Genomic DNA, 18,355 nt, shown 5'->3' on the forward strand with positions numbered 1-18,355 from the left:
GCCACATTTCAATGATCTATTTTTTGCTTGCAGAGAAAGTTACTGGGTTGATCTTTTTCACATTTCCTAGGTTGATAGAAGCACTGGGGACCCAATTATAGCACTTAAACAGGGAAAAAGTCAGATTTTCATGATATGTTCCCTTTAACAATGGACTGGTTTGCTCTGTTTCATGTAATTACAATGAGAACTAAAGCCTATAAGCTTCATAAAGAATACAACATCATAATGGTTTGGAATAAAATGAGGAAAATTATGGACCGTTTTCACACTTCCACGTTCGCAAAACTGTGATAGTCATAGTAGCAAAAAATTGCAGGTTACTTTACATACTGTACATTGGATGAAGTGAAAAGGTTTCAATCTGATCTCTTGATGTAAATTTGATGTAAAGTGCTGTTTGCTGCAAGGCGTGTTGAAATCTTTAGTTGTAGCTCTTCATTCCTACCAATACAGCTTATTAGTATATGGTGATAATGAAAACCTTTGCGTTTCAGGTGCCGATGATCCTGGTGGGTAATAAATGCGATCTGGAAGACGAGAGGGTGGTCGGGAAAGAACAGGGCCAGAATCTCGCCCGCCAGTGGAACAGCTGTGCTTTCCTGGAGTCTTCTGCAAAGTCCAAGATTAACGTCAATGAGGTGAGCCTTACATGAACTTTAGAGATGAAAACTACGTATTCACCCATGTTTCCCACGGTACTTAAAGTTCACATTTCTTCTGGAAATGCAAAGAGTTGCAATATAAGAACTTCATATGGACACCTAATTTGATTGGACAAGAATGTAAATGGGTTAGGAATGATAGGAAAGTGAGATCCGTTACAATTCCTGTATGCTCCAGTTTTCAACAAGTAACATTTAAGCTTTAGCGATATTTTTGTATGTGTGTGTGTGTGTAGTACAGTAATGCTTAATATTGTACCTTTATCTTTAAATACGGTGTTGATGGCCTTTTATACTGTTAAATAGTAAAGTAAAATATTCACGTTTTTTAATTTAGCCACATAAAACATTTACATGCTTATAAGTAAACCTACACCTCCTGTTTTAGGTCATGATTTCCCCAACCTTTCCAAATCATGTCAGTCCTCCATTGTCTCGAACATGCCTGTGGTGGCGTCACCATGGAGCTGCTCTTCTGTGCTGAGATCTCAGAACGGTGTCATTGTCAGCCAGTGATATCTCGCCACGAAGGCGTAGTCGCACATTAGCGAGAAACCCAGTCAGCTGTGGCGTTCGGACAGAGCGTCCTATTGTGAGCAGCACGACTCTGCCGTGGCCCCTGACTGCATGACATAGAGACGCTTTGAATTGAGTCTGTTAGAAAGTCCAGTTTGTTATAGCAGCATGACTACAGTTGCTTGGTTCTCCTCACGAGCCGAATTATACAAAACCGCTGTGCTGTTGTAGATGTAAACCATGTGGGGTTGCTGCAGGGCAAAGGGTGATAATTGGAGATCCTCAGCATTTTTAACAAGTTTTGGCTTTGATCCAGGATCAAAGAAGAGAATCGCAACAGTCATCAATCAAGTCCAGTGACGGACAGAAATCGGTTTAATGGACCTTCTCTCAGAGCTCTTTTATTAAGCTAATGGGGAATTGTAGCTGTGCCTGACCGCAGTCAAAGTGGAGGGGTTTGTTTCACTAGATTTCATTAGAGTTTAGCGCAGCTCTTACCTCTTTGTTTTTATTTTACTAAATAGTTAATTTGTCATGCTAAACCTAGACAAACAATCTTGTTTTATTTCTTTTATAAGCAATTTTAGTGCAGAAAGTACAGTGGAAGTCCTTATATGGGCGCTTAATAGCTCACACACACCCACCAAAAGCTGACACGCAACCAATGTCACCAAAAAAGTGTGTTGTTGTTTGTGAGGGAAATTTAAGCTTGTTCAGCTTCCCAAATAACCCAGCATTATGGAAACAACGGATATAGTTTGTTTATCCGGGTAGTTGTGGATTTTGTTGAGATTGGGCGGTCCCAAACGGATCATGAGTCGCAGGCGGTAAGTAAAACTGCATCAAAAGGGAAACTGTAACAATGTATCTTAAAAGATAACACGATGCAACCTTGCTCTCACTCGAAATGTGTCCCCACATTTAGTCCTTAAATTTGAAGTTAACTAAGGTGTGGGAACCCTGAAAACAACATGAACATGTAGGGAATCATAAGTTATCCAGAGATAGTGAGATAATGTTTTGTGTGTGTTGCTTGCGACTCGTTCCTCCCGCGGTATGCCTTCAGGAGCTTGGGTGTATTCGAAAAGAATCTGTACAGCTGATCTGTCTTTTATAAATCTTATAAAGACTCTTTGGATACTGTATATGAAGGATGTAATGCTACTCTATAGGTACTTAAGATTAACATGAAACAGCGTGTGTTATGGGAGCTTTAAGCAACTACTTATGGTAACCCTGCTCTTTATAAAGTAAACCTGCTCTTTTACATCATTGATCATTTAAGAATTCGATAAGGAAAGATTGCAGGGTCCAGGAAAAGATTGCAGCAATTAGCAACATGACCCAACTTCCATGGATGAACCTTTTATTCATTTCAGAAGCCATTTCACCCAGATATACGTCACTACGGGAAAAATAAGCCGAGCGCTACTTCCGTTTATGCGACTTGAAAGTCTTTGAAGGAAAGATGGCACATTGTCTTTTTTAATTGGTGTATAAATCCCAAATACTAATTAGACTGGCATGAGAGCATTCAGTACTGCCAGGATTTGCTGCTTTGGTCAAATCTTTTTGTTTATTAGCCTTTTCAGCGAATCAATGAAGGAAACGAGCCATTATTGTGAAGGTAATTAGGCAAGTGCATTCAATTTATTATGCACATGTCTGCTGCTTTGTGCTGATGATCAGAGATTTGATTTTTAATGTTTGGGTGCACCCAGTATTTTGCATTCTGCTTATCTAGCATAGCTGACATCATGTGTGCACGCATTCCGAATCAATAAAGTACACGAAGGTATCATCTATCTACAATGCTCTATTGCAAGCATCACCCAACATCAATACCGTACACCTAATATTTTTGTTTATGTCTGTTACAGTTTTTTACTAAGTCTGGGCAACATCTACAGCTGTAAAAGCTACAGATGTATAATGAATTTTTCCCCCCAATGGGAGCTGAACATCTGTGCTCACCTTCTCATGACTGATTTTACTACGTTTGTTTCAGTAGTTCTCAACCATAGCCAATTCATGAGTTCAGTTAACACTTGAGTGCATTGGGTTCGTATCCACACCCACTTCTTAAATCTCATTGGTCCAAATTCCTCTTTTCATAACTACACACTTAAAAATGCTGGGTTAATTTTACCCCAGTTTTGGGTCAAAAAGGGGTGAACCCAGCCCATTGGGTAGTAATTTAACCTATGCTGGGTTGTTTTAACCCATTGTTGTTGGGTTACTCCGGTGTCCTCCCACAGGCCAAAAACATGCAATTTAGGCAAGTTGGAGATGCCAAATTTTCCCTCCCCAACCTGTGTATGGATCAACTTGTCTGAATAAAACTTGTTCTCGCCATGAATATAGCCGTAGATGCTGGAATGGCGTAAAGAAATAAAAAAATAAGAAGAACATTTTTTGGGGTGAAATATAAACATTTATTGGGTTAAATTAATCCAACTGGCTGGGTTTGCCAATTGTGACCCAACGCTGGGTTAAAAATAACCCAGCATTTTTTTTACAGCGTAGTCCCTAAACTAGGGACCTCCAACCTTTTTGTGAGCAAGGGCTACCACAATGGATGAAACAATCTGGAGTCTATTAAAAAATAGTTTTTCTTGTTGATTTTATTTTATTTTACTTATGTTTTATCATTGTTTAAAATGTTAACATGCATAAAAGAAGCCAAGCTAATATAAAAATATGTAATAAATAAATATTAAAATTGAGACCATTAATAGAATGTGCTTTGGCGGGCACCTCACAGACTCTATGCAGGCAACTTGGTGCCCGCGGGCATCATGTTGGAGACCACTGCTCTAAACATAAGTACCTACTGTCTGGTTACAATTCGAGTCACTTCAGGCATTATTTTAACCTTTAGTATGGTACTTTTGCAGACCAAGGGTGCCACACTCGTCCTGAAAAGTAAAGCCAAAACATTTTGATCGCCCCCTGGTGGCTGGCTGCAGTATAGGTCATAAACCCTGCCCTCTCCATGTTAAACAAATAGCACATGAGCCTAAAATTAACTTCAAATAATTTTTCCCAGCGATGGTTTCTGGATTTTAGTTGTTTCATGTTGATGTACTTTATAGTGTTCGTTTTTCTAATAAGTTTAAGATGGTTATTAGATGCTATTAAAAAAGGGTGTGACGACTTGTAGGGAAAATGGGCGGAGCCTTGATAGAATCAGTCCACCTCATGATCACTACTGCGCAACTCTGGCTCTAAAAAAACATCATCAAGATGTCAGCGGCCATATTTGAGATATTTTGGCTTTTTATTTTTTACAAGGAATGGAAAGGCATCATCCTTTTTTTTTTGTTTATAGTGCATACAAAATTTAACTCTGAAATGTTTTTCTCTCTCCAGATCTTCTATGACCTGGTCCGGCAAATCAACAGGAAAACTCCAGTACCCGGAAAGGCACGCAAAAAGTCCACCTGCCAACTGCTCTAATATACAGCTGTTCTTTTGCTCTGAGCCAGGTAGGAGTTCAATCGTCATTGGCCGACCACAAGCTATCGCTGGTTCGTAAACCACGCATCTAAATCAAAGCCGATCTTTTCGTTTTTCCCGCAGGTCTGATTTGCTGCTGTGTCCTCAGCAGTGCCAGCATTCCGACGTTACTAAAACCTAACATCGAATGGACTTTCCTGTGTGGTGATGCCCCTTTAACAAACAAACAAACCAACCAACCAACCAATGGAATCAAGGCTACAGTATCATGTCAGTTTTTTGCACATAGATAACCGTCATCACTTTCCAATGTCGCGCGCAAGAGATTTTTACATATAATTATATAAATATATATTCTAACTGTATGCAACTGAATAAAACAAATTAAACGAGTAAATGAATAAAGACCTAGAGGAAATGAATTTTAAAATATACAGAGCCTACACGCAGTGTTATTGCTAACGGAAACAGCCGCCGTTGTAAATGTAAGGAGGGAATGTCTAACCAGGCTGTGCACGTTGCCATAGCAATTACAATGATATTTATAAGCACCACTATTTTAGCCAGAGAGGAGAGGAAGTCCAAAGAGCTCTATATAAACCATTCTTACAGCTAACTTTCACTCCTTGATTTCTTTGCATAATTATGTTGAAATATTATTATTGTTTTTTTTTTGTCTGTTTTTGTAACTTTTATTCTAAACATGTTTTTCATTTCTCTCCTGCATTTTTTTCTCTTTTATAAAATTACTAGATTTTTGCTCTATGGAGATGTTATATTCGCGACAGCTATTGATACTGTTTGACTTTTAGGAAAAACAACCTGTGGATACAGTGATGTACATGTAAAAAGTTAAAAAATATAATTTTTCTGTTACTATCATATTGTCCTTGGCCTCAGATGTTGCCTTCGAATATGCGTTAAGACCTTTCCTTGCCTCTTTTCTTTATTTTCCCATCAAAAATCATTTCCACCACCTTAGATCCATCTTTTAGGCCATTATTTTCTTTATTGGGTTTCTACAGCAGGCTTTTTCAAAAGAGGGGCTATTATAAAAAAAGGGATTTTGACAATTAGTCACTCTATATCTATCCAGTACTCTTGTTTTGGGTGGTCTTATAGAGTCAAATCCCTCTTCACAAAAACAATCCTGTATACTGTAGGTGGTATATATTAAAAAAAAAAGGTTTTATTACAAAAATAAACTTTTCAGTGATGTCACACCAGTCACTAGTTTGTATACGCAGTCCCCCTCTACCTGCTCGCTGATGCATCTGGATTAAACTAAGGATATGAAAACCAAATATTGGAACCTGTGAGTAAAGACTGAAGGTGTCTGTTAGTGACTGTTTCAACTTTGTAATAATTTGGCCTGTATTTGTCTTTGTACCTGTCGGGGTTAACTGAATGTGGGGGTGTGAAACTTTGTCTTAAGCGAAAAGGAAATGGTTTTAAGAAAATAAAAAGTGCACACAAAGTGCAATCAGAAAAGGGTATGTGAAAAATTTTACAAAAGGCCTGAATGTGGTCTGTAAAGCGGTTGCGTGGAAACGTACTTGCACTGTCTCTTTAAACATCAAACAACTCTTTACAGGGTCCAGCATGCAGTGTGTTCACAATGAATGCTTTGAGGATTTGCACTGTGTAATGAACACAACTCCTTTAGTGTCCAACCAGCAGTGGACGCGGATAAACACAAGTTCGGATAATAACACGCAAATGCCTTGTTGCTTTTCGAGCTTAAAATGGAAATAAATGTATAAAAAAAAAGTACTTGATGATATACGGACCTTGGTGTGAGACAGACGCACAGTATTTCAAATGCATCATATGATTTTGATGGGTGGGGGGTGGCATGGGAGGGAAGAGTGGGTGTGGCCAAATGTCAACTTAAAAGCCTTAATTAAAGTGGTGCAATTTTGTATAACCGAGCATATGTAGTTTAATAAATTGGATTGCCATGCAAGGGCTCATGAAGCCAGTTTTTGCCACTTGAATGTTTTGTGTAGATTGTTTCAGCATTTTCTGTCAGTCAAATAAAAAAAGCTCAAGTTTAACTTACTCTATCATGACACATTTGATTTAAAGTTGTTGATAAGTGTTGCTAAACAAAAGAAAATAAATTCAAGTTGATTGTTTTGAGTTAACAGGATGACTGGCGCACAAAAATAATGGGATTTGATCGCATCTTTCACTACAGATGATGATATTTTGACTTTTCAGTATACATCATTTAGTAATAATTTACAATAAAAGTATTTAACATATTAATAAATGCCCTGCAGATTATCAATAATGTAACTGAAATTAGTTAAAATGTTGGCTTTTTAATTAGTAAATGTTTATATATTAAAAAATACATTAATGACTGATCTGTTAAGCATTATCTTACAGGTATTGTAATATTTTACATTTTATTGTTCTTGATAATAGGTCTTTTATTTTGCATGTTTTTGACCTTTAGACTTGATGACGTTTTAATAACAGGTATGTATGCTGTCAAAATAGTAACATACAGTTGTATTAAATTGGTTTATTATATAGCCTATTTTAATAGGTTTTCAGAAAATAGCAAAAAAATTATAAAGAGCAGCGTTCATAAAACAGGAAAAATGTAAGGGATTCAAAAATAAAATCTTTTAAATCACCCAATTTAAAGTGTGAACTTGAATTTGACACAACCTTCTAAAACCAAACAAACATGCATTGTGTAATTGGACTTTTGACTTAAAACTTTAGTTGCCATAGTAACTGAGCTATAGCCCTTTTAACAACCAGTACATGTTAATATACTTTTATAGCCATTTTATTGCACAAAGATAATAAGAATCAAAAGGGTGTTGTTAACATTAAACATTACCTCCAGTACACTAGGTGGCGATGTGCGCACTTCATTCACCAGTCTTCACTCGTTATACGAAAAGAAGAAAATTACACACAAGACATGTGAGAAATACAAGGGTTGTGAGTTAACAGAATATATGGAAACTGTAATGGCTTAAAATATAATGTATAGGGGAACAAACTGTTAAACAGTGAGATCTAAGGACCGTAACAATACTTTGCTCCCAGGAGTCTAGCATACAAGAGGCTAACGTATTTGACCTCCGTAGTGAGCGTGTGTGTTTTTTTTTTTAGGAATAATTTCCGACAGCATGATGTATAGTATACACATAGCAGTTTGTTGGGAATTACTTTAATCTGATCTTTTTGTTTCAAGTGAACTGTTTTAAACATGAATCTCAGTATGACTCGGAAGGGAGTTGGTGTGTTTCGGTATACGGCGACTCTCTTGCATACAAGAAGACTGTCACAGGATGTTCAGCTCTCATCTGAACAAAATAATCCTGATCATGCTGACATAAAAGAGGAGACCATACGAGCACGGAGAGCTCCAGATACAGCATCTGTTTTTCTTTTCCCTGGGCAGGGCAGTCAGTTCGTCGGCATGGGGAGAGGACTGTTAAAATATGGAAATGTCAAAGAGATGTTTTCTGTAGCTCAAAAGGTGCTCGGCTATGATCTGCTGTCTTTGTGTTTAAATGGACCCGAGAAAGATCTGATGAAGACTGTTCACTGTCAGCCGGCTGTGTTTGTGTGCTCGCTGGCTGCTGTGGAAAGACTGAACCACGAAAATCCTGCTGTAAGTTATTGCGTTTCATGAATGCTTCGTTTATGTACATCCAGTCGGTTGTTACAGGAAAATAAACCCTTTCGCGAAGCGGAAGGATATTGTATCACCCAGTATGGATTTATTTTCTTTTAACAGTCGACTGGATGTACATATCTAGCTTATTACACGGCTACTTGCGACATGAGTAAATATGGACATGGGGTATTCATTTAAAATATTTCATTAGCATATCTGTAACTAAACATGGCATGAGAAATGAGACAGCGGAGTAATACGTTAAACATGTAAGTAGTTCCTGTCTAGAAGCGACGCAGCAAACGCCGAAATCTCGCGAGATGTTGGGGTAAATCAGAATCGAGATTAAAAAAGCCGTGTAATAAGAAAATGTGTATATAAAAATTAACTTAAGCGTTAAAGTATTAATATATAGCTAACCTTACCTTCTCAGGCTATTGAAAGCTGTGTGGCCACTGCAGGGTTTAGTGTTGGAGAGTTTAGTGCTTTGGTCTTCTCTGGTGCAATGGACTTTGCTGAAGGTAAAACTGACTCTAGTTTATAAAACCTGCTTTATGAATATCAGTTTTTATGTGACTGTCTAATTTTAATTAATATTTTTAATACACATTTTTTATTTTATTTTAACATTATTTTATTTTAATAAGCACAATTAAGCTTATTTTATTTAAATTACAATTAAAGCAAGAGTACACTGTGTGTGCTAGTTTTTTTGTGGCGATCTAAAAAAAAAAACTTTACGTGATATTATTTTTATTACAATTAAGCTATTTTTTATTTTAATGTACATTTTCATTTAAATCAACATTAACACAATAATACACTGTATGTTATTAACATGTAGAAGACCAAGATTTTATTGCATTGCTGTAATTGTATAATTTGGGTTGTAAATGGTCACTGCTGTGTGTCTGTCAGCTCTGTTTGCTGTAAAGGTGAGGGCGGAGGCAATGCAGAAGGCCTCCGATCACGTGGCGAGTGGCATGCTTTCCGTTATTGGCCGAACCCAGGCCAACTACAAACATGCCTGTCTTCAAGCTAGGGAGCACTGCCTTTCTCTTGGTATCCAAGAGCCTGTGTGTGCCATCGCAAACTACCTTTTTCCGGATGGGAGAGTAATAGCTGGACACAAAGAGGTAAGATCCATCATATGTAATGGTGTAGTTGTGCATAAAGGTCAGTAAGAGATGTAAAATGTTCAGGTTGTTGTGCAGGAATGTTGGGTTTTGTTTAGTTTAAAGAGCCAGACTGTATTTGCATAAAGTAGTGCACTTTGCAGATCATTTAAGTCAAGAATCTCCCTCTTAATCTCCTTTCACGCAGCACATTGATCCCAGAAAATTGTCAATAATTGCCATTTGTTTGAATGCAAACATGTCCTAGAATGGATTCTGGGATCATCCCGTAAAGGGGACCTTGTAACATTGCCGTAACAATCCCGGAATGTGTCCTTTGTGAACAAAAGGCAAATCGCAGAAAATAAGCAAACTAAAGATGTTGCGGAAAAAATTCACCAAGTGCAAGATTGCAAACACAATACAGTCATGCTTCTTTATTATCAGTGTGGATGAACCAAAATCTCGGACATATTTTCTTTTAAATGGACACTCCACTCTTTTTGAAAATATGCTAACCTTCCAGCTCCCCTAGAGTCAAACAATTCATCTCTACCGTTTTGGAATCCATTCAGCTGATCTCCAAGTCTGGGCAATACCACTTTTAGCATAGCTCAACACAATCCATTGAATCCGACCAGACCATCAGCATCGCGCCAAAAAATAACCAAAGAGTTTGGATATTTTTCCTGTTTAAAACTTGACTCTTCTGTAGTTACATTGTGTAGTAAGATCGACAGAAAATGAAAAGTTGGGATTTTCTAGGCAGATATGGTTAGGACTATACTCTCATTCTGGCGTAATAATCAAGGACCCTGCTGCCGCAACATGGCTGCAGCAGGCGCAACGATACCACGCAGCAGCCGAAAACAGTCCCCTTAGTATCTTTCAATGGCAGGGGACTATTTTCGGGCAGTGGGTAATATCACTACGCCTGCTGCAGCCATGCCACACCCACACAGTCCCTGACCATTACGCCAGAATATATTTGGTTATTTTTTAGCGCAATGCTAATGGTCCAATCAGATTCAATGGACCGTGTTAAGCTATGCCAAAAGTGGCAGTGCCACACCCAGAGATCAGCTGAATGGATTCCAAAAAGGCAAAACTCAAATGTTTAACTCTAGGGGAGCTGGAAAATGAGCATATTTTCAAAAAAAGTGGAGTGACCCCTTAAAAAAAATCATTAAAAGCAAAAAATGAAACAACCAACCATCTCAAAAAATTTGACGCAAAACTTATATATTTTGAATATGGTTGCAAGCGTAGTTCTTGTAAAAATCTTTGTTTCCAGCTTGACCGATATCAACATCCAAAATTAGCTTATTAATATTATTGGAGCTTTTAGCTTGCAGTTGTGTACACTGTCAAAATTTGTACCACAGCTCTCACTGGGGCGGTACCCTTTTAAAAGTACATCTTTGGACTTAAGGAGTTCATATTAATATCTCAAAGGTACACATTGGCACGAAATTTATCTAGACATCTGTTCCCAATGGTACAACATATTAGGACCTTTTAATTGGTACTGCCCCAGTGATAGCTGGGGAACATATTTTGACCAGTCTGTACAGTCTTTGTGTGCAATAGCATCAGGAGGTCATACCAACGACCAGCTAAATCCAAAACCAGCTAATAGAATATTAAATTAAATGCATCTTGACCAGAGAAAACTGCATGATCATTAGCCAGATTAATTACCATGTTTTTAACAACCATTCCCTTTCCCAGGCTTTGGATTTCCTTCAAGAGAATTCCAGAAAGCTGCACTTCACAAGAACTCGAATGCTGCCGGTAAGCGGCGCCTTTCACACCGCCCTGATGGAGCCTGCGGTCGAGCCCCTGAGAGACGTCCTCAGACGGATAGAGATACGACGCCCAGAGATCACCGTACACTCTAATGTGGACGGAAAGCGTTACATGCATGACAAGCACATACAGAAGCAGCTGGCCAAACAGCTGGTGTCTCCAGTGAAGTGGGAGCAGACGCTGCATGAGATTTATGAAAGAGCCCAGGGGCGAGACTTTCCTCACACTTACGAGGTGGGGCCGGGTAGACAGTTAGGCTCGACCCTTCAAAAGTGTAACATGAAAGCATTTAAAAATTACACACATGTCGATGTTACGCTGCAAGAGGACTGATGTTTGTGCAATAAAATATGCGGGTTGACTTTTTCAGATACACAAAATGAGAAACATTTTTTATTTTAATATTTTATTGCGCAAAATGTATGGTTTGGAAAGCCCGGCTTCCTTTAACAGTTCAGAAATGCGTTTAGAGGAAGAGGTAACAATTCAATAGCCTAATTGTCCAGCAATAGAACACAAAAACACATCTTTTACAGACCTGCACATATATAAATATACATATATATGTGTGAACCAGCACTTAAAAACAGTATAGTCGTTATAAAAGAAAATGCAAATAAAAGCAGTTACCTTAAAAACAAATTAGGTTTGGTAACATTTGACCACTCTAAGGCCAAAGACCAGCTTTTGCCCCTCATACCCCACAAAACCCACCCACCCAGTGTGTCATTTAACTTAAAGATTAATTCCAAATTGCATAAAAGAGAGACACAGTGACCAATAGCAAAGCAGAGGCCAGCAAAAATGCAGTCTTGCGTGAACAGTCAGAAATGTGCAAGGGGGACACCTAAGGAAAAGAAAAAAAATTTTTAATCTTCATCTACTGTTTAAATACATGTATAGTTGCCCCCAGAAATGATTTAGACTTTAAAGTGATACCAACGCACAATCATCAATCACAAAATGATATATACTGTTATATTAAAGGAAAACACCACCGTTTTTCAGTGTTTTGCTGTGTTCTTGCCTCAGCTTGGACGAATTAATGCATATCTATCTTTTTTTTTAATGCATGCACTAGCAAGTTGTGAATGTGTTGGCATCTGGCCTGGCCCCGTTCATTCCTTGGGATCCAGACAGGGATGAATTTGTAAGTCACCAAACACTTCCATGGTTTCCCTATTTGAGGACTCTTGCACGGGTGTTTACACGAGTGGGTATGGTGGCACAAAATAAAACAGCAATTTCTGGGCGGATGAAGTGTGGGAGCTGTATTGTATGGTGGAAGAGCACTTAGTTTGCAGCACTTCAACCTTAGCGAATTATGCTCTTACTGCGCCAGAGTAACTAGGTGCTCTTCCGCCATACAATATAGTTCTCATGTTTTATCCGCTTAAAAAATCACAACGTTTTGTTTTGTGCCACCATACTTGCTCGTGTAGCAACTCGTGTGGCAGTCTTTGGGTAGGGAAAACAGGGAAGTGTTTGGTGGCTTCTAAATTTCCTCTTTGGATCCTGGGGAATGAATGGGGCCAGGCTAAATGCTAACACATTAATGATGCGCTGTACAAATATAAAGTGCACGCATTGAATAAAGATATGGGTATGTGTTCATTCGTCTAGGTTGAGGTGGGGACACGGTAGAATGTTGAAAAATGGTGGTGTTTAATTTAACTTACCCATTGTGTTGTCCACTTCCTAGCTTCTTGACAGCCATTATGAAGTTGTGGAATCAGCCAGGATGTTCTCAGCATCGGTTTAATTTTGGACCCCCAAAAGTTCCCAAGGATCCTGCTTTAAACAATTTTATAATTATAAACCCTAAACAAATTGATACCAGCATTTCTTTATTTAAAGGTACAATGTGGGAGCTTTAGAAGGCTCTCTTGACAGAAATGCAATATATCATACATAACTGTATTATGGGTGGTGTATAGGGACCTTACATAGTGAACTGTGTTGTTTTTGTTACCTTGGAATGAGCAGTTTTTATCTACATACAACGTGGGTCCCCTTACATGGAAGTCGCCATTTTGTGCCGCCATGTTTTTACAGTAGCCCTAAACGGACGGGCTGTTCTGTGGAGCGGGTTTTGTTGCTGCATTGTTTTAGACGACGGGGTGTTTGTCCTGTGGCGGCTACCATGTGCGTTTTCGGATTGGGGGGTGAGCTGTTGGTGGCAGTTTGCAATCTCATCGCTAGCTGCCGCTAAAAGTCCCACATTGCACCTTTAAAGGTGCTGTGTGTACATTTTCGCACCATCTGTTGGTAGGATTGCGAATTGCCACCAAAAGCTCACCCCTCAATTTAAAAACTCATATGGTAGCCGCCACAGGACAAACACATCATCGTCTGAAACAATTTGGTGACAGGACGCACTCTTTGGAACGGTTTGTCCATTTGGGGCTACTGTAGAAACATAACGGCGACTTCCACGTAAGATGGAAACGCCTCATTCTAAGGTAATGGGAGCAGTGCGGTTTATTGTGTGGGGTCTTTTACACCACTGATAATATAGTATAATATGTATGTTATATTGCATTTCTGTCAAGAGATCCTTCTAATGCTGCGTTTACACCAGCCGCGGTAGAGGCGTCAAACGCGTGTGATTTCAATGTTAAGTCAATGTGAAGACGCGTTGACGCGCGTCTGGGGGTCTCGCGGCGCGAATGAGGCGTTTAGCGCGGCACGGTAGACGCGATTCCCCCTTATTTGCTGGTCTAGTCACGCGAGCTGAACAATTTTAACTTTGCCAGAAAACGCACCGCGCTAACCAATCAGGAGCTTGCTCTAGTTGTGACGTGATTACAGGATGCGAGCGGAGTCGAAGGAGCCCCTCCCATGACGCGAATTTTCGCGTGAATGTTTCTCTGACTATAATTTTACACGCGAATGAAGCGAGTAAACTCAAAATGTTCAAGCGGCAAACTAGACGCGGTAGACACGAATTTTAGGCCTCAAACGTGGCTGGTGTGAACCCACGGTAAAAGTTACAAAATGCACCTTTAAAGCATCTTAACCCGTTAATTGCCGCTGTCCCGTGAGCGGGACACCTACGTTTACTTCAATATTTTCTATGTAAATGTTAATCTATCACGACAAACTATATATTGTTGGAAAGGTCAAAGAATGTTGTTTTCATATTTCAAAACCTTTTAGCAGTAATAATAATGCAGTAACTGTAATTTATTCATTTGTGACACAAGTAGGCAGCAAACCTCAAACCAAACCAGCACAAACCTCAGTTTTTTTTTTACAATTTTATGTATTAAAAATAATACTATATTGCATTTTTATTTACTACAAATAAATTTAAACTGCTTTAAAAAAATGAATATTTTCACCTCCAGACACTTCCCTAAAAAACGTTGAAGTGTCTTCTTTAAAAAAAAAATACCAAAATTAAAACCAAAATTAGGCTTCTAGACCAAAAAAAAAAAATGCCAGAGTTATATTAATTTAAAGGTGTATATCACCTTTTCACCAACCCCTCACTCAAAAAGGGCTGCGCCAGTTAAAGTCTAAACTGATGGCAATGTATTAATGCTGATAAAAGTTAAAGGTATAGTTTACCCAAAAATAACAATTCTTTATGTGTTTTTTTATTTTATTTTACAAAATGTTAGAAGTTACGAACCGAATGCCTCGGTCACCACTTTCAATGCATCTTTACCAAACAGTGAATGGTGACAGACATTTCTTTTTGTGTAAATTGCATATATTTTACATTTTGGGTAAACTATCTCTTTAACACCGATACTTAAAAAAGAGAGACAACTTACCCAAAGATTGCTCTTCTGGTTTGATTGTAAGTATATATCCCTATATTCCAATGCATGGGACGTTGGATGACAAGTTGTTCACGCCATTTATTATCCAGTTCATCCCCTATCTGAGCCAGCTGTTGTCCAATGCGCTGGGTAACTCTGTTGTTCAGACATTAATAGGTTTAATATAAACCTTGTCTCAAAGGGCATGACATAAACATTAATGGTGTTTCTCAAATGGCTTTGCTTCGTGTACCAATACCAGACTCGGATATAATATTTAACTTGTATCACGTGTTTAATGGTGTATACATTTTTCAGGCGGATTACATGCCAAGATACAAAGTAGTAGCTTCACGATTACCTCCTATTGATGGGATAGTGAGTGTTGTGGTCCACCTCACCAGGTCCAGCCTGGAGGGATGTGGCATTTTTCGGCTGTCTTGTATCTTCCACCATTGTGTTCTAAAAAAGGTGTTTACAAAATGAATTCACACAGTCTATCCATTTAACCATAGATTTGCCTAAAATCCATTTTCAAAGTGATTGTTTCTTTTCTCTGCTGTGGTGATGTTGGTGTGGGGAGAGCGAACTTTGTTATGCCCTGCCCTTTGTGGTCTCACGTGACTTGAACCTGTAGCTATTGCTTTCAACGAACTAGCATCCCTCTGTAAACACACAGGGTGTGTTCCTTTCTATTGCTGCCATAGTGTTAGTCGATGACATCATCGCCAATACAATCAAGTTTCCAAAAACACCTGCTGCCATAAACATAGCTTTCTGCTACAGATCTCTTTGGTTATATAAAATGGTAGGCTACAGATATAAATGGTTAAGAAAGTGCCATGCACTTAAAACCTGTCTTTTATTGGCATATGTTTACTGTTAGACAAGGAGTATGTGATAAAAAATGCAGTTTGCTTATTTGTAGTATACACACGACATATATGCATAACACGCACATTCTTGTTGTGTTGATCTAGTAAAAGGAAAACTGACTTGTTTTCATTTTCCTCATCATGCGACTGTCGAAAACATTTGGTGTAATGCAAATAAGCATTCAAATCAGCCAAACTGCTCGAATGCTGAACAAAAAGTTCATGTTTTCGAAACAATTACATTGTTTGATGATGTAATACCTACACTTAAAATAGACTAAATAACATTTTCTGTGTAATAGTGTTCATCGTGACATGAAAATACAGTGACACAGAGATATTTTAAAGACCAAGTCATCAAAAGACTCAAAATATAATTTTGTGTTAGCATAATATCAAATCATGTATTATGATTTTACACTCTTATAATTTCACCCAAACCTTCTCGTCAAATGTTTTTCTTTCTTTATAAAAGACTATTTGTCAGGTTGATACATTGATTTAAAAACTACTATTTATCTGTAGGCGTGTTCGCAAATATTTAAACAAGTACATGTTTAAAATAATATTCTGATTTTGATAGCTCAGTTTGTTTTATGTTTCACCGTACACTAATTTGCTGACAGCAGTCGACATGTTCTAGTTTGACAACAAAGGACAGGTGCATAATGGAAAACAAACATACCTTGTTTGTAGATTAAAATGGACGCCGCCCTGCAACATTTAAACATAATTTAAATTTAAGAAAATTGTGTTTAGTAATAATATTATTTTTTTAAATAAAAAATGTTATTTTTTATGACTTACAGCAGCGTCCTTTAATCTTCGTCTCTTCCTGGGATCTGACTCAGTACATTGATTACCTAGAGCCACACCTGCGGCTTTACAGTCAGGAAGCAACACAGGATGTCATTTTCATTTCAGACCAAAAGAGGTCACTAAATGGTCCACTACATTCATTCTGTCATTTAATTCATTTGTGAACCTGGACCACAAAACCAGTGGTAATGGTGAATTTTATGAAATTGAGATTTATTCATCATCTGAAAGCTGGATAAATAAGCTTTTTATTGATGTATGGTTTGTTAGGATATGACAATATGTGGTTGAGATATCTGGAATCTGAGGGTGCGAACAAATCTAAATATTGAGAAAATCACCTTTAAATTGTCCAAATAAAGTCCTTACGGACACATATTACTAATAAATATTCTTGATATATTTACAGTAGTAAATCTTAATGAAACATGGTTTTTATTTTATACCCTAATAATTTTTTGTTATAAAACAATTCAGCAAATTTGACCAATACAATTGTTGGCTATTGCTACAAATATACCTGTGCAACTCATGACTGCTTTTGTGGTCCAGGGTCACATTTATTGTTATTTGTATATTTAATACACAACAATTAAACGCAGTGCTAGGGCCTTTAGTGCAGTGGTTGTCAATTTTTTCTTGTGTGGGATGCCCCCCCCCTAAGGAAAATCATGACATTAAACAATCTCAAACTTAGAATTTGAACTATACAAAACATGTTAAGTCATCCATTGAAGTGCTGTTGGTTGGTAGCCTTATTTTTAATTTGTATATAAAAAATTAATGTATTTCCCTTTTTTATAGAACCAATGCTTTGTTGTGCATCTAATCTGTTATTTCATTCTACCTAGATAAATGTGCTGGTCTTAATGTTCCCATATTTAATAAAAATGACTTTGCTTGACGAGAGCATTTTGTTAGCAGTGACAACCGATCAAATGTTCAAGATTTTTTTGCTTACCCCATTGGCAGATTTCTTTTGCTTGTTTCATGCACAAAATCACCCAAATTTGATATTTTTGGTCTAAAAACATTTAGACTTTTTTTAGTTTGTATTGCTCATCAAGAAAAAGCATCTTCATTTAAGAATTTTTAGATATTTTTACTGGAAACAAGACAAAAATCCTAAGAATTTGTTTTCTTGAAAATAATAATAATTATTTTGCAGTGTACAGCAAACACTGCAAAAAAATGACTTTATTACCTAGTATTTTGGTCTTGTTTTCAGTAGAAAATTCTTAATTCAAGATGTATTTTCTTTATGAGCAAAATGACCTAAGAAAATAAGTCTAGTTTTTAGACATAAATATACAATTAAAGTAAATTTGTGCTTAAAACAAGCAAAATTAGCTGCCAATGGAGTGAGAAAATTTTGCTTGAATTAAAGTGATAGTTCGGCCAAAAACGATACCAAACCCATGATCCACTCACCCCCAAGCCGTCCGAGTTGCATATGTCCATCGTTTTTCAGACAAACACATTTTCGGATATTTTAGAAAATATTTTAGATATTTCTGTTCATTAAATGTTATGTTACGGGGTCCAGCAATAGTCCACGACCTTCAAGTCCAAAAAAGTGCGTCCATCCTTCACAAATTAAATCCAAACGGCTCCAGGATGATAAACAAAGGTCTTCTGTGGGTAATCCGTGCGGTGTTGTTGTAGAAATATACATATT

The 18,355-nt window shown here is 37.7% G+C and overlaps 3 protein-coding genes across 4 annotated transcripts in view; 2 read left to right on the forward strand and 1 right to left on the reverse strand.

The window, feature by feature from the left end:
* Window positions 1-5,522, forward strand: part of rap1b (RAP1B, member of RAS oncogene family) — a 65,004-nt gene extending 59,482 nt beyond the window's left edge. The window contains exons 6-8 of the mRNA XM_055190130.2: window positions 498-641; window positions 4,554-4,669; window positions 4,764-5,522. Coding sequence (XP_055046105.1) covers window positions 498-641; window positions 4,554-4,640 — 231 coding nt within the window. The 3' untranslated portion in view covers window positions 4,641-4,669; window positions 4,764-5,522. The remainder of the gene's footprint in view (window positions 1-497; window positions 642-4,553; window positions 4,670-4,763) is intronic.
* A 1,958-nt stretch (window positions 5,523-7,480) lies between these two features.
* mcat (malonyl CoA:ACP acyltransferase (mitochondrial)) lies at window positions 7,481-11,855 on the forward strand. The gene is made up of 4 exons (XM_055190691.2): window positions 7,481-8,283; window positions 8,723-8,810; window positions 9,208-9,425; window positions 11,136-11,855. The coding sequence occupies exons 1-4, from the start codon at window positions 7,876-7,878 to the stop codon at window positions 11,544-11,546; spliced, it is 1,125 nt and encodes a 374-aa protein (XP_055046666.1). The 5' UTR covers window positions 7,481-7,875; the 3' UTR covers window positions 11,547-11,855.
* Window positions 11,856-11,921: 66 nt separating this feature from the next.
* bik (BCL2 interacting killer) lies at window positions 11,922-16,793 on the reverse strand. 2 transcript variants are annotated; one of them, XM_055190693.1, is made up of 6 exons: window positions 16,666-16,793; window positions 16,544-16,572; window positions 15,345-15,445; window positions 14,996-15,139; window positions 12,893-13,004; window positions 11,922-12,060 (listed from the first exon to the last, which is right to left on the reverse strand). In XM_055190693.1, the coding sequence occupies exons 3-6, from the start codon at window positions 15,437-15,439 to the stop codon at window positions 11,956-11,958; spliced, it is 456 nt and encodes a 151-aa protein (XP_055046668.1). In that variant the 5' UTR covers window positions 15,440-15,445; window positions 16,544-16,572; window positions 16,666-16,793; the 3' UTR covers window positions 11,922-11,955. The 2 variants fall into 2 exon arrangements, with proteins under 2 accessions (XP_055046668.1, XP_055046667.1); XM_055190692.1 differs by having other exon boundaries at window positions 12,893-13,007.
* Between the last annotated feature and the right edge of the window lie 1,562 nt (window positions 16,794-18,355).

This window comes from Misgurnus anguillicaudatus, chromosome 1 (assembly GCF_027580225.2).
Source record: "Misgurnus anguillicaudatus chromosome 1, ASM2758022v2, whole genome shotgun sequence".
Lineage (NCBI taxonomy): Eukaryota > Metazoa > Chordata > Actinopteri > Cypriniformes > Cobitidae > Misgurnus > Misgurnus anguillicaudatus.